The sequence below is a fragment of the Macrotis lagotis genome, chromosome 5, assembly GCF_037893015.1.
Source record: "Macrotis lagotis isolate mMagLag1 chromosome 5, bilby.v1.9.chrom.fasta, whole genome shotgun sequence".
Classification (NCBI taxonomy): domain Eukaryota; kingdom Metazoa; phylum Chordata; class Mammalia; order Peramelemorphia; family Peramelidae; genus Macrotis; species Macrotis lagotis.
Window position 1 is genome coordinate 113536549 of NC_133662.1, and position 16824 is coordinate 113553372.

General features: G+C 37.5%; 1 protein-coding gene across 4 annotated transcripts in view; it reads right to left on the reverse strand.

Moving 5' to 3' along the window:
* FYN (FYN proto-oncogene, Src family tyrosine kinase) overlaps positions 1 to 16824 on the reverse strand; it is a 176211-nt gene that overhangs the window by 61097 nt on the left and 98290 nt on the right. For all 4 annotated transcript variants that reach the window (XM_074187382.1, XM_074187380.1, XM_074187379.1 and 1 more), the window contains 3 exons: positions 9685 to 9783; positions 5845 to 5948; positions 2594 to 2743 (listed from right to left, as the gene is read on the reverse strand). In XM_074187382.1, the coding sequence (XP_074043483.1) occupies positions 2594 to 2743; positions 5845 to 5948; positions 9685 to 9783 (353 nt within the window). The remainder of the gene's footprint in view (positions 1 to 2593; positions 2744 to 5844; positions 5949 to 9684; positions 9784 to 16824) is intronic.

Genomic DNA, 16824 nt, shown 5'->3' on the forward strand with positions numbered 1-16824 from the left:
CACTTAATAATTATCTAGCTATGGCTATATATGTCTCTTTTCTTAAAAGATAAAATTTCTTTTCTGCTGCTTTTTATAAAACTATCTCCTTTCTCATCTTTACTATGGTGTTAAGGTGCCTTCTGCAACATGTTTTGGGCAAGCCACTTAACCCCATTTGCCTTGCAAAAACCTAAAAAAAGAAAAAAAGAAAAATGAATCTTCCTGATTTCAATACCAACACTTCATTTATGCCACCTAAGTGCCATATTAGGCTATAATAGTGGTCATAAATGCCAACTTAGAAGGAGCAGAGATGTCATCCACTAGCTGGATAAGGGAATCAGATTAAAGGGAAATCTAGAAATGCTTGACAAAATAAAAAAAAATCAATGTATCATAGATGTTCATTTGTGATTTTCTAAGGTGATATGTAGCTTCAGGTCTCATTTCTATTTGAAACCACTGCAGATGTGACCAAGGAATCTGTGCTTTTCTAGCATTTTTTTTAATCAATGACTTAGATTAAGGAATAATTGAGAGGCCTTTCAAATTTATAGATGGCACAAATCATAAGACAGTTTCCAATACATTGAATGAAAGGATCAGGTTCTATAACTGTATCATGACAAGTTAGAACACTGTGCCAAATCTAATAAAATTACAGTGAAAAATGTAAAGATTTACATTTGGATTCCAGAAAAATCAATTTCTCAAGTCCAATTTAGGTGGTATGCGAGGAGATAGGCATGACTTGAATGCAACTGGTTGAAAACAAATTTTCAGACTTTGAAGATTTCAAATTAAATGAGTCAACAATGTAGCCAGAAAAGTTAATGTAAGCTTAGAATATATGTTAAGACAGGTTTAGGGTCCAGAAAAGAGGATGTGATAATAATGAGATGGCAAATATGGGAAATGACCTTTACTTTAGGCTTTGTAGTAAATGTCAATGGTAAAGGGAAACTGGTAAATAGGAAAAAAAAAACACAATCCTATCTTTTGCTAAGAATCTGGATGACAGATAGTATAACTTATTCAAATGTAACACAAAGGAATAGGAGAAGCTGGTAATAATGATATTTCAAAAGACCCAGAAAAATGGAGAATTCTCAGACACAGCTGTCTTTTTTTTTTCTTTTTTTTAATGGAATATGGTCCTGTGAAGTTTGGGTAGGAATTAATTTAATTTACTTGACTATACTATAAGGTCAGGCTTATTTTTGTAAAAGAGAGAAAGAGAAGTTAGAGGGGAAAAGAAAGGCTTTGAAAAAAGCAAGTCTAGTTTAATATGGCTTTTTTTTAAAAGATAAAATTTCTTTTCTGCTGCTTTTTATAAAACTATCTCCTTTCTCATCTTTACTATAGTGTTAAGGTGCCTTCTGCAACATGTTTTCAAAGAAGTAAAACACCAGAGACTCTACTATGCAGTTGATATGTGGTTATAATAAAATAGATTTCAACATTTATGAATTCACATAGCATCTGGGCATTTCAAGCTTATTATTTAAACTCAGCTATTCAGCTCTATTTCTCTCCTCCCTCCCAAAATTATCCTTTCCCCCCCCCCTCAAAATTATTCTTATCAAAATTACCCTAGCAGAAGTATTACTTTGGGGGGGGAGAGAAAGGAGGGGAGAGCATTCAGACCTGTAATTTCATTGGTTTAGGGGTTTCCTTGTATTGAAGCCCTATTCACTAACTGCAAAATAGCAATTCATCTGTAACTTAAAAGTCTGAGAGAGTGGCCTTGGGGCACTGAGAGTTTAAGCAACTTGTCTTTGACCCTGATTCTAAGGCTATCCTTATATCCCTTTAAGCCTTTCTGCTCCTCTTCATCAAGAAATGACATCTTATTAGTAATCAGAGATAAGATGTATAATTTAAAAAGTAATTCATTAAATATCCTTAAGTTAGCTTAGAAAAGAAAGTTCCACTGGGGACAGAATATTACTCTCAATGAACTGGAAAATTAGTCTTGTCAAGAGAACAGCATCTGTATGATTATGTCAGTTTTATCTTTAAAGTGAGGTCTAAAGTGCCATATTAGGAACAGCAGTCATCAATGTTCATAGCTTACCATCTTATTTCTGTAGTTGCTGAGTATGTTAACATACTGATGTGCTTGTGGAAAGAAAATCACTCAAGAGATTTTAGGACAAATAACTGCAAAGTCTTTCTATTGTTCTCTTCTCTTTTACAATAGTATGTGAACTGATATCTTAGGAAATTTGTGAAAACCTACAAGCTAGGATAAAGCATGGTTGAGCTAAGTCAGTCACAGAAGATCCTATCCTGTGAGGCTGGCAAAGAAAATATTCTTCTTCTGGAATAGGAAGACCTGAGTTTGCATCTTGTCTTGATTACTAGGTGTGTATTAAGAGTGCAAATCACTTAAACTCTCAGAACCTCAAATTCTTCCTATTAAAAATAGTACTAATCCTTGTATTCCTACTTCCCAATGTTGTAGAGAAAATGTTTTACAAGGCTTAAAAGCATTATATAAATGAGGATTTTAAAATAGTAGTAGTAGCAGTAATATATAGCATTGAAATTTTGCTTGAAATTCTCCCCTCCCTCATCATTATTTGGTACCAAATAGTAATGAAGTTACCTGAGTAATGCTGGACCAGTTGCTGAAGAGTTTCAAATTGAGCTCTTGTTGTAATATAGTAGCCACCGTTGTCAAGTTTTCGGATCTTGTAATGTTTGACATGGTCGCCTTTCATATCATCCCAATCACGAATAGAAAGTGAATAGGCTCCTGTAAAAATGGGCAGTCAGGAACTGCAGACACTTTGAGGATTTATTTTTTCCCCCCTTAAAAACTGATTTAATTTATTTCAATCAATCATCAAAGAGAGACACATGTACACAAACATGTACACTTTTTCTCTGTATATCTCTAACATCTTTCTTTTACCTCTATCTTTCTGTCTTTATCTTCTATCTCTAATCTATTTTTTCTCTTCTGTGTTTCTATCTCTAGCATTCTTTTCTTTCTTTTCTGTTTCTATCACTAACTTATTTCCCTTCTATCTTTCGTTTCCTAACCCTATCTTTCTCTTCTTTCTATTTTCTAACCTTATCTTTCTCTTATATCTTTTTTGTCTTTCCCTTCTATCTCTTATCCTATCTTCCTATTCTATGTTTCTAGGTCCAACCCTATCTTCCAACTCTTCTATATCTAATTCTATCTTTCTCTTCTTTCTATCTCTAACCCCATCTTTCTCTTCTGTTTCTATCTCTAAACATTTTTTTTTCTATCTCTAGTCTAATGATTCTTTCTCTCCCATCTTTCTATCTCTAACTCTATCCTCTATCAACTCATCCATTCATCACTCCCTCAACCCTTCCCAATATAACCCCCCCAAAACAATGACTTAATTTACATCCCAATCATTTTGTTTTATACCTCTCTAGTATACTTATATAATATTGTACTGTGTATAAGTAAAATACTTATATAAACATAAATATATATTATGTACAAATATGTATATATACATAAATATGTATGTATTCCTTCTATTTACAGAGGGAATACTGTCTAAGCTCTTAATATAGATATGAAATTTGCTGCCTTCCTGAAACTTAGAGGAGGGGGAATAAAACATATATCTAACTATCTGTCTCTATATATCTATATCTAAATAGTGTGAATACATAATACATGCATGCATGTACATATACTTAAGTGTAAATAAATTGTATATATAATGAAATTAAATGAGAAAACATGCAAAGTATTTTACAAACTTTAAAGTGCTAATTAAATACCAGCTATTGCATATAAATACACATATTTTTCACCACACACACACACACACACACACACACACACAATGGAATGGAATAAACAATCATTGGTTGGTTAGTTCTTGTACTTCATTATCAAAGAAGACCAAAATCACATCACTATTCCAGAGACAAGTTATATTATGTCCGACTGTGGTTAATCAGACCTATATAAGCTTGGAATTGTCTACCAACAGGTACAAATAGTCCATGTGAATACCTGGGGTGAGTTCTCTACATTTAAGCATCTCACTTTTCCTTTGAACTGATTCCATTCTGCCTTGCTCATAGAGCACAGCATCCTTTCAGTTGAGGCCACACCATGCCAGGCAGTCCTGTACCAGCATCTCCCAAAAGATTCACATTAATTCTAAAGTTCTTAGAGTATCCTTATATCACTTTTTCTGACATCCCTTGACTCTTGCCTTGTGTGAGTTCTCTATAAAAGTCTTTTTGGGAAGTCTATGTCTGACATTTGAACAACATGACAAGCCCATTAAGAGTTGTACTCTCTGGAGAAATGTTTGAATGCTTGGCCCATACAATTTTAAGCATTTATTAAATGCCTACCATAAGCCAGACATTCAATTTCTGGCAGACTACAACAATCCTTCATTTCATTTCATTTTCTCCTCCCCAATCATCTTTTCACTATGCCTCCTAACCACAGAACTCATACCTTCCTTCCTACTCCAGTTCTAGAACCATGATAAAATCATCTTCCAATGTTGTTGAAAAGATGTGTCAATCTACTGCTTTATGTCCTTGTGATTTTTGTTGCCAAAGTGCCCTTGTCTGGCCACTACTTGTCCTCTTTGACATCACATCTTTGAGAAGGGGGATTGTTTTTACTTTTGTATCCTTGGCTCTTAATACAATGCTTGTAGGCATATAAAGCTTAATATATGATTTTAAAAAATTCTTTTATTTCTTCATCTACCCATCCATTCTACCACTGCTTTTACTTCCAAAAGATAAGAAGAAACATAATGAGTTGAATGCTTCCCAGCTCTCAATCTTCTTAAAAAGTCCATTCTTGATATTGATGACTCAGTCATTTTATGACTTAGGATGTTGAAGATTAAGAGAAGTGAAATGATTTGCTCCAGGTAATTAGCAGTAGAGATAAAATTCAAACCCATGACCTCTGACTCTAAATCCAATATTCTTTCTAATGCACAGCATGCCCTAAAGCTTTGCCTCACTTTTCTAATTGTATTACAAGGGCTTAGCATGGTGTTGGGCATATGTCTTTTAATAAACACATTCTCATTTCATTGACACAATCCAAGAATTGTCACTGGACCAGCATTCCTCTATAGCTTGACCAAGTATCATCCAGGACAGGCACAGTCTATCTGCTAGACAAAGACAATGCTCAAATAAACTAAAAATTCCATTTATCCAATTAATCTTAATTTCCTCCCTCATGTCAAACATTTTAAAAATCAATAGCTAAATTGATTGACTAGAGAGATAAAACACTTGCTCACCTTCCCTTGCCTACCTTTTCTTAAGGATGCTGAGTTGTGAATTAATAAGGAAAAGGATGTGAGGGAGGAGAAGTATATAACCGGTAGGTGGCTAAATACTACTCTCTCTCTCTCTATCGATAGAACTGTATGATTTTTTTCTTTGAAAAACCAAGTGTTTCTGAAGGGAGACAAAAAAGCTAACAGGAACCAGAAAATCAATGATTTTATATTCTTTGATGAGCAAAGCTACATAATAATCAATTAATAAGCACTTCAATTAATAAGATACTATTAGAGGCAGGCACTATGCAAATAACTGAAAACAAAGAAAAAAGAAAAACAGAGTCCTTGCCCTAAGGGAGCCTACATTCTAATATTCCTGATCTTGGTAAGTGGATTTCCAAAAGGATAGTAGCAGAGAGGAATTCCCTTGATTTTATCCCCCCCCCATATTATCATGGAGTCTAATAATAAATGAAACAACAGGACTTTTTGTTATAGCATCCATTTTCTCCCCGATTCTTATATAACAGAAAGTCAACTTAAAGAAACTGAATAATGACAAAGCAGTTACTTCTCTGAGTTATCATACCTTTGGTGGTTTCACTCTCTCGGATAAGAAAGGTACCTCGTGGATTTCCAAAGGACAGGAGTTGTCTTTCTGCATCTTTGCGGCCAAGTTTTCCAAAGTACCACCTTTAGGAAAGGTAAATAGGAACAAAGAAAGAAAATATTTAATCATTCATTTATACATCATAATCAGAGTAAATTCTCTCCATTTTGGTGAATGGAAGAAAGCTGATGAGTGTCTGAATATAAATCCCCTTCTGATCCATCTCTCCTGGTGTTTTTGGTGCCATTCAAGTCTTTGTTTATTTCATAATCATGCCTGTTCTTTTTTAGTCTTTCCTCGTCTTTCCTTTGCCCCCTACTCAGCTTCACTGTTAGCTTTAATTTTCCACAGCAGTTTTATAGTTCTTTCCTGGGATTTTTAATCAACACAAATTGCAGAATCTATGAATTCTTCAGATCTCCCAGTAGGGAGAGACTGCTGAAGTAAATTCCATTTATGACACTGATAAGTCCTAGGGAGTTGCTTGAGACACACTGTTCTATACTACCTCTTGTATCAAGTCATTCTTTAAAAATCAGCAGACTTGAATGGTAGTAAAATTTTTCTCCTCTCAAAAGATAGTAGGGAACTAGTTTTTGTTAAAATCCCTATCTACCTATATCAAGGCTGGGAATCCACCTCATGGAAATGAAGCTGTACTGTTTCTGGGGCCTTAAGTCATATCTTGCTTCTGTTACTTACTACCTATGTGATCTCAAGGATTGGTTTCCTCATCAATAAAATGTAGTTTTGCACTAAATGGCCTCTGAGATTCCCACCAGCTTTAAATCTATGATGCTAAATTCCCTGGCACCTAATCTGTGAACATAATTACAAATCCATGGGAAAAACAAAACAAAACAAACCAAAACCAAAAAATAAGATAAGCCTTGGCAAATGTAGAACTCAGGTAAAATTTTTCAACTCAAAGACCAGTCAAATTAGAAATAAATTCATATGATATTTTTAGTAGTATTCTTGTCCACACACACACAAATGTAGAGGCTATAGGTAGCTCAAGATTCCTGCTGACCTTGATTGCTTATTTTTATGTGTCCCTTCTCACCCAGTAGGTATTAAAGTATTTAGGGAAACAAAGAACATCCAGTGAACATCTGGATTTTGACTGGTCTCAAGTCCCCTCTTGGATAAAGCTACAAGAACATTCTGGGATAACTGTGCCCTTTTATTTGTGTCTGCATTTTCTGCAGGCTTTTTTAGAAAATCAAGTACTAAAGAATTTTTAATATCCCTTTTGGATAAAAATACTTATTTTAGGATTATATTTTAAAGAGATGTCAGATCAAGTAACTCAGAGATCTTTGTAATATTATTTTAAATATTTTTCCCCGTACTGTCGTATTCTATCACAGTTCAACTAATCAAAGCTCATGTAAGGAAAGAGGCATGCTTTGGGACAGCATTTACATTATTATATTAGGTTCTGAATGTTACACCAGGTGCTAGAAAAAAATGAAAGGAAAAATCCTAAAGAATGCAATAAATTGATTACCTATAGGAAGAATTTTAAAACTATTTAATATGATAAAGTCTAGTTTCTTTATTTGTTATTTTGAAGTTTGGATTTAACTAATATCATCATATCATTGATGCAAAGTCTTCCTTCCCCTAATGTAAACTGCAACTCCTCCATACCTTTTCATCCTGTGGGATTCTTGTCTGTGGTTGTCTATAAATCCTCAAATGATCTAATCAAAATACTAAAGAACTTTTAACATCTCCTGAATACTAAATATACCATTCAGATCACTCCATATAGGACTCACTTGCCTTTTCTTGATAGAATTTACCTTTTGCTAATATGGTTTATACCACTTCATTCTAGACACTAGCTTAAAAAAGTTCCAATTCATTATACCTGCATTCTGCTAATTGTGGAATTTTCCTAAGGATGAAAACATTTTACCAAAGAGAAAGAGAAAAGATCACTTTTTTTGTATCTTAATTCAAAGACCAATTCAGCAAAGTACTGAAAGCTACATTTCTAGTTCCAAGTGTCATATAAAATGGTTTAGAAGACTGCTGGGTCAATTGTCTAGAAACTGTGGTTTCTTGGTTTACATTCGTGCTGTAAGTAAGTTATAATAGAGCAGAAGTGATCAAACTCAGAAAAGCTTGCTGATACTGGACACTTAATATTTTCTTCAAAATAACTATAATTCTTTTCATGTCGCAAGCCTACTTGCTAATACTACTTTTATTACCAGGCTAGCCAATGTTGTTGTTTCCTTCCCTCCACCCTTCCCCCCTCCCTAAAAGCTATAAGTCTTGAGAAAAACCCTTCTCAGAGCATAACCTTATTTGTTGACTGTAGCTTTGAAGTTAAAAACTGTAATATGACATTTCAGGGGCACCTTTTATCCTGTAGCATCCCTAAGTGGTTCACAAATCTGCCTGGAAACATAAATGTAATTTTTTTCATTCACTGGTGCTGAAATTCAGTCACAAGGGAAATAGGACTCAGGGTCACTGAACATTTAAAAGCAAGAGGCAAAATAGATCTCCTTAGTGAAAAAAAATATAAGGGGAATTAAAGGCAGCAGAATTATACAATTGAGGATTTGGCCAGACTACTGAGATGAACCTTTGTTCATGGTGAAGTAGAATACCAGTACTGACATTATAGAATGGAGATTGGCTTTTCATGATTTTCCTTCCACTGGGACCAGATTATTGTTATTCTAGCTGGATAATTACTCCCATTGCCAAGTGACAGAACTAAGTCTCCATGCCAAACATGGAGTGAACCTCTCTTACAGGTCCCTCTGCATACTAGAGTGGTAATAATGATTCCATGGGCATCTCAATTTTACTGATCCCAGCCCAGAAGCTACCAGATTAAAAACTCAACTGCCCTTTAAAGGAGTGTTCCCCTCCATGACCCACAAGCTTTTACAACTAAAGATACTCATGGAGTCATTATTACTACTCTAGCACAGAGGGACCTGTAAAAGAGATCTTGATTTTCTTGGTCCCAAGATCCTCTCTTCTCCTTCCCTCTTTTTTGCTGCCTCCTTCCCTTCCCTTCTCTCCTCTTCTCTTTCCTTTCTTCTTTTTACATAGGGCATCATATCCTTATCTTTGGGTGCTCTGCCCAAAGGAATATAAATTTTGATCACTGATCCTCACAAGATATCTTGGGTTTATGGGCTACATTTCCTTCTTAAGGGTCATGCCTTAACCCCAAATCACTCTAGCTTTCACTGATTGACCAGCTCAAGTGTTACTTGGTCATTGTTTGGGCTCTGATGGCTCATAGTGATTGTAAATAGCAATTGTTTCTGTTTTGGCCAGAAAGTCTGAGGGTTTTCCCTTCCCAGATTGATTCTTTTTTGACTAGGTAAAAGAGGTCATTCTTTGACTCATTTCTTACCTAGCTTTAATCACTGAATGGGGCTGCCTCTATCAACTTGAGAGCTGAGAAAGACCTTACCTTAAAAAGGTCAAGGTCTCCCATCTAGAGCCATTGCCAGTTGTTGTGATCTATATCTTGTCTCTGGACCCAAAGAAGAGAGTGAGGCTGGTGACTTTGCACAGCCCATCCCCATTTAAATCCAATTCACTTACATGTCATGGCATCACTTCCCTGATATCATGGTCCTCTTCAAGAGTGAAGGCCAAACAGCAACTATTGGTAGAATCTTGGGACAGAGAAGCATCATTCCTGCTTTTTAATGAATAGTGAAGCTAAGGCTAAGGACTTATACAAATCTCTGATCTCTACCTTAGCCCTGTGTTAGCAATTCTCTGAAATGAGTAGTTCAAGTAAAAATAAACAAATTAAGAACAAAGACATACTCTTCTGCCTGGATAGAGTCAACTGGAGCCACATAATTGCTGGGAATGTAACCAGTCTCTCCAGTTGTCAGAGAACGGGCTTCCCACCAGTCTCCTTCACTGTAAGACAGAATCAAAAAAAAGGAGAAATTAATAAATCATTCTTTAACACAATTATGCTCATTTATTTAAAGTAGTCATAAGATTAGAAAGTTCTTTCCTAATTATTCATTCATTCAGTTATTAAAAGTTTGGTATGTATAGTATACTAACTGTGAGAGGACTATAAATCAATACATAAGCATTTATTAAGAACCTGCTATAATGTCAGGCACCCTGATAGGTGCTAGAGATTCAAAGAGAACCTGAATATCTACGCCAATTCTCAAGTATCTTATAGGTAGTACAATCTAGCACTCTAGTATTCACTTTAAACCATAACTTCTCTTTACTGCTCTGGCTAAAAAGAGACATTTGTAAAGTACTTAATAAATCCTTTTTCCCCTTTACCTTGCCCAAATTTCAACATCTCCTATATCAAAGGCCACAAGTTCAAATCACATATTGACACCGATAAAAGTTCTATTAATCAAAACATTTAAAGACTAAAAACGGGGGTGGAGCCAAGATGGCCACAAGAGTGGATCTTATCTTAGGCACTCTCTCATAAAACTTCGAAACTAAGGACTTTAACTAAATTTTCACGAGACAGAACCCACAGAGGGGCCCAGTGAGGCAGTTCTCCTATTCAAGGTAACCTGGAAAAGAGCAGAAAGGCTCTGCTCCCCAGGATGGAGGGGTGGCCCACCAGAGTGAAAGAACTTCAGCCTCCTGGAGGCAGCCCCAGGGTTCTGGGAGCTGCAGCTTACAGCAGCGGGGGAGTTTCCTGAGCTACGGCCTGGGGAGCACCAGCACAAATTGGGGAAACAGCAGGGGGACCTCTGCTAGAGTGAGCACATGAAGTCCAGCCCTCAGGGCAAACAGCAAGCAGCATGGCCACTGCATTCCAGATCCAGGAAACATAAGCAGGCTGAGCCAGTAAGCAGGAGCCCCCAGGGCATGAGCCCATTGAGCTGAGGGAGGGGAGTGAAGAGAGAGACTGCCTAGCTCTGCCCCTGGAACAGGACTCTGGGGCTCTGACCACATTCAGATCCTGATGGCAGTCTAGGCCCCCCAATAGAACAGCAGGCCCCCCCCCCCCACCTCAGCTCCATGGCAGAGGGAGGGTGCATATGGTCATTCACAGACCAGGAGGGAGGACAGAACCTCGCACACTGAGACCCTTGTGGGAGTGTCCCAAAAGCTCAGGAAGCATCTCCAAAACAGGCTTAGGCTGGGAAAATGAGCAAGCAGAGAAAAAATTGGAACACCATCGATAAATACATTATCTATGATCCCAAGAAGGATCAATATACTCAGTCTGAAGATGAGGAAACACAAGCTCCTGCATCTAAATACTCCAAGAAAAACAGAAATTAGGATCAGGCTATGACAGAGCTCAAAAAAGACTTTGAAAATCAAATGAGGGAGTTAGAAGAAAAAACTGGGAAAAGAAAGGAGAGAGATGTAGGAAAAATATGAAAATGAAGTCAGCAGCCTAGTCAAGGAAATCCAAAAAAAATGCTGAAGAAAATAGCATGCTAAAAACCAGCTTAGGTCAAATGGATAAAGCAGTTCAAAAAGTTATTGAGGAGAAGAATGCTTAAAGCAAAATTGGCCAGATGGAAAAAGAGATAAGAAAACTCTGAGGAAAACAAATCCTTCAGACAAAGAATAGAGCTCAGGGAGATTGCTGAATTTACGAGAAATCAGGGCTCATTACTTCAAAACCAAAAAAATGAAAAATTAGAAGAAAATGTGAAACATCTCATTGAAAAAACAACTGATATGGAAAACAGATTTAGGGAAGATAATTTAAAAATTATTGGAATACCTGAAAGTCATGATCAGGAAAAGAGCCTTGACATCATTTTCAAAGAATTACTACAGGAAAATTGCCCTGATATCCTAGAAGCAGAGGGCAAAATAGAAATGCAGAGAATCCACTGATCCCCCTGAGAAAGAGACCCCAAAAAACCAACCCCTAGAAATATTATAGCCAAGTTCCAGAACTCCCAAGTCAAAGAGAAAATATTACAAGCAGCCAGAATGACACAATTCAAATACCGTGGAGCTGCAATCAGGACCTCAGCAACTACATTAAAAGCTCGTAGGGTTTGGAATATAATATACCGGAAGGAAAAAGAGCTTAGAATGCAACTGAGAATGAACCCAGAAAAACTGAATGTCCTCTTCCAGGGAAAAAGATGGACTTTCAATAAACCAGGGGAATTTCAAATGTTCCTATTGGAATGGCCAGGGCTGAACAGAAGGTTTGATCTTTAGATACAGGACTCAGGTGAAGCATAGAGAGTGGAGAAGGGGAAAATATGAGGTACTTAATAATGATGAACTGCATGTATTCCTGCATAGAAAAATGACACTGATAATACTCACATGAACTTTCTCAGTTAATAGAGCAGGTAGAAGGAGCTTTTATAGTTGAAGCACAGGAGAAAGCTGAATTTGAAGGTAAAATATGGTGTAAAAATGGAGTCAATAGAAAAAAGGGAAATGTAATGGGAGAAAGAAAAAGGAGAGGGGGAAATAGGCCAAAATATTTCATATAATAAGATTTTTCTTTATTCCAATGAGCTATTGCAATGATATAGAAGGGGGAAAGGCAAGGGGGAATGAGGGAATCTTCGTTCTCATCAGAGGTGGCTAGGAAAGGAAACAGCATATATACTCAATGGGGTATAGACATCTGGAGTAAGAAGGAAAGAGGGGGGACAGGGGGGAAGGGGGGGGGATGTGAGTCATGGAGGAGAGGATGGACCATGGGGGGGGAGAGTGGTCAGATATAACACATTTTCTTTTTTACTTCTTGCAAGGGGCTGGGATTGGAAGGCCTGTCCGGGACCATAGGGCCAGGTGAATGCTGGGCCTAAGGGGTGGTATGGGGGCTTGGGGCCTCTTGGCCCCAGAGCCAGGGATCTGTCTGCTGCACCACTCAGCAACCCTACAGCAGAGTCAGAGTGAAAGGAGAGAGAAAATATAGTACATGGTAGTAGAGAAATATGAAAGGAGGGAGTTGCAATCAGCAATGGCAATGGTGGAAAAATATGGAAGTAACTTTTGCCATGGACTTATCATAAAGAATGTGATCCACCCACAGAGTTGTTGGTGTTAGAACAAAGACTGAAGCACATTTTTATTATTATTATTTTGGGGTGAGGTGCAGGGCAAATGGGGCTGGGTGGCCTGCCTGGGGCCACATAGCAGGATGATCTTTGGGTGTCTGAGGCCGGATTTGGACCCGGGTGCTCCTGGCTCAAGGGCCAATGCTCTGTCTGCCACCCAGCCACTGCTACTATTATTACTGTTTTATTTTATTTTGGGTCTTTTTTTCTTTTTTTTGGTTTTTACAGGGCAGTGGGGTTGGGGTGGCTTGCATGTCACACAGCTGGGTGATTGTTGGGTGTATGGGGCCGGATATGGGCTCAGGTGCTCTTGGCTCCAGGGCTGGTACTCTGTCCATTGCGTCACCTGGCCACACCTACAATTATTACTATTATTTTTTTAATTTTAATTTTTTTCTCTCCCCTTTACTTTATTGCTCAAGCGAGTCTATATTTTTTAGGGGGAGGGGGTATTTTGTTTCCTCTTAAACAAGAATATTTTATTAATGTATAGAAAAACATTGTATAGAAGCTGCTTACATTGTAGTGGGAGAGGCATGAATCCTGTGTATGTGTGTGTTTATATATAAATATACAGACACACACACACATACATACACAATAAAGACAAGGTAGTTAAACAGAGTAAGATAGGAAGGGAGAGTGCTAGCAGCTCCAACTCAATGAACTATAAACTGAATATAGCTTTGTGTTCTCATTTGTCAGATTTAGAAGGGCTGGCGATGCTACGCTGAGATTCTGACATTTACAATATGGGACAAAACAGAGTACAACAGCGACCATAAAAATGCTTCTGGGAAACTGCACTAAATAGTTTTTTTTCCCCATCACTAAATATCTTAAAGGACTGCCTAGATCTCTACAAAAATGAACTCCTATTCTAGGTTGGAAAATGCAGGTAAATCACTTGGAAAGGGAAAACTGAACCGAAACCTCTGAGGAGATCTCTGTTATTGTAGTTTATAGTGTTACATTGATATGCAAGGAGAAATCAGGCAAGAGAGATGCACATATGATGTGCTGTGAATCAAGTTAGAAGAAAATCTTTTTGTTCATGGTATTCTGGAAAAGATGCCCTGAGTTTAAATGATATAGAATTTAGATCATATTTTCCCAGAGAAACAATGTTATAATAGTGAGGTTTGTTACTGATGTCCAGCTTTTTTCTAGAAATCCTACAAATACCATATTTAATAAACTAAAAATGGTGAACTCACATACTATATAATGTACCACTTTCTAAGTATGCTTGGATCAAGCAGGGCAATTTAATAAACAACTGAATACAATTACATTTAATATGTGACAGTATGACAAATTAATAATATGCTACAGTATATTAATATAGCATGTTTAATAGTCTACTGTACACCCTTGTTATCTTCTTAATTCCTACATTGTTTTTATTGTAACAAACCAGAAGATGAAGGAACATTATTTTTTTGGGAGATATTTTAATGTGCATCTTAAAAGCTAGGATTTTTAACCTTTGTATATCATGGCCTCCTTTGATCAGATGAAGTCTTTGGATCTTGGACAGAATAATGCTTCTAATTAAATAATGTAAAAATGCATAGGATTATAGAGGAAAACAGTTATACTGAAATACAGCTAACAAATTTATTTTCAAAAGTTTACATGCCCCATATAAAGAAATCTTTGCTTTAAAGGAAAAATTTAGGTAGAGTACTTAATGCTTTTTGAGAAACCTTATCCAAGAATGTTTATTTAGCTGCCTTTTGCTTTCTTTCCACTGGAAATTCTCCATGAACAAGCACAGGCATGCAAAAAAAAATGTACTTGATTTTTGCTGCATCTGAGGTTGGCTGACATCCATTTTCTCAAAATTAGTTGAGTAATATGTACCTTAATCCACATAGCTGCCTTGCTTGCATGGCTATGTGGACAATGTGCTCGCAGTGTGTTAGAAGTCAGATCCCTTCAAGTCAAGGGCTGCCACAAGAGGGCGGGGAAGGGAAGAAGAGGGGGCTGCTTAGAGGCAGAGGGATATGGCATAGGCAGGGCTGGCTAAAGGATGGTTTACACTAAGACAAACTTGCAAAATAGCATGTGTGTGTGTGTGTGTGTGTGTGTGTGTGTGTGTGTGTGTGTGTGTGTGTGTGTGTGTAGAGAGAGAGAGAAGGGGGGGGAGGGAGAGAGAGAGATGAAAAATTCAAAGGAATCTTTTTCCCCCAGCTCCACTCATTTGTATTCACAAGCATTCAGTGGAGCTGCTCCTGTAGGCATGCAGACTTATATCTATGTGGCTTACTGAAGGATGTGAGAAGCAGCAAAAGTATTGGCACCTTTCTTCTCCCCATCTTTCTCTTGAATACTTGGGGTCTTATAGTTCACCAAGAAGCAAAATATGGAGGTCAGTCAAGATGGATTTTATTAAGCTCTTTTTATGTATCAAGCATAATGATAAGCGCTGGAGATATAAAGAAAGGCAAAAGATGTTTCCTGAACTCAAGAAACTCTCATTCTAAAGGGATTGGGGGCAGGGAGACAATATGCAAACAATTACATACAAATAAGATGCAGATAGAATAAATTGAGGATACTCTCAGAGGGAAAGCACTAGCCATTACAGAAAATCAATTTGACAGAACAAGCAGCTCTGGGACACAGTGGATAGACCTCCAGACCTGGAGTCAGGAGGACCCGAGTTCAAAAATGGCTTCAGACACTTAGTAGGCATGTGATCACTTAACCCTGTTTGTCTTAGTTTTCTTGTCTGTAAAGTAAGCTAGAGATGGAAATAGCAAACAATTCCTGTATCTCTATCAAGAAAACCTTAAATGGGATCAAACAGAGTCAGGCCCAGCAACAACAATAACAACAGAGGACAGAATGGAGAGGGGGGGGTCATTGTGGCAAAGTAGAAAGGAGATGAGTTTGAATCTTAACTCAAACACTTCCTATGGTCACAGACAAGTCATTTGGTCTCTCACAATCTCACTTTTAGGGGAATTTGTAGGGCCAAATTTACAAGACTTGTGAAAATTGTGCTTTTCGAAACTTAAAAGAGTGCTGTGGAGATGGGAGTTATTATTATTAGCAGAGGTAGCTTTGGAAGTCTCAACAAAAACATCTGGAGAGTGTCCACTATAGGCAGAGACTTGGGTTAGATGGGAGTGGGAGGGAAATAAAAAAGGTACCAGATGCAATCTCCAGTGCTGGACTTTGATGAAAATATCAGTTTGATCAATGAAGGACAGTCATGAGCTTCCTCCCTCCCTCCCTCCCTCTGTCTGTCTCTCTCTCTCTCTTTCCCCTCTGTCTCTTTGTCTCCATCTCTTTAATCCCTATTCCTCCCTCTCTCTCTGTTTTTTGCTCTGCCTTCTTTTTTTTTTTTTTTTTGAGGCAACAAGAAGAAATCCCAGGTCTTTTATCACTCTCCGGCTAGGCTCAATTTCAAAGCACTCAGCCAGGGAAGAAAATGTGTTGGCTTTTGGCCCTGTTAAAAGGTTTTTCTCAGTCTGACTTAATTAGTTAGAGAAGGTCCAGCCCCAAGTATTAAAGAACAGACTGACTTCCACAGTACCCCTCCATAGAGTCCAAAGGATTAGAACAATACTTAAGGGTTTCATCAGGCAGCAACAGCCCCAGGTAGGACTGAATCGAAAACCAGAGCAAACTCAGTTTTGTAGAAGGCTCCAAGCCAACTCATGCCACAGATGCAGCTGTGAGAAAATGCTTAATGGAGCTTTCAACTGGCAAAACAAAACAACCCACAAGAAATATGATGCTGGCAAAGGGAGTATATGGTTTCATGAAAACTAATTTTACATGAGTTTCTCAAGTAATTTTGAAATTGTACTAAAGGAAGCTTCTCTTTTGAAGCATTAAAAATACAGAAAAAGATTAACAGAATCACAATTGCTTCCACAAGGGCAATGTGCCATAGTAGACAAAT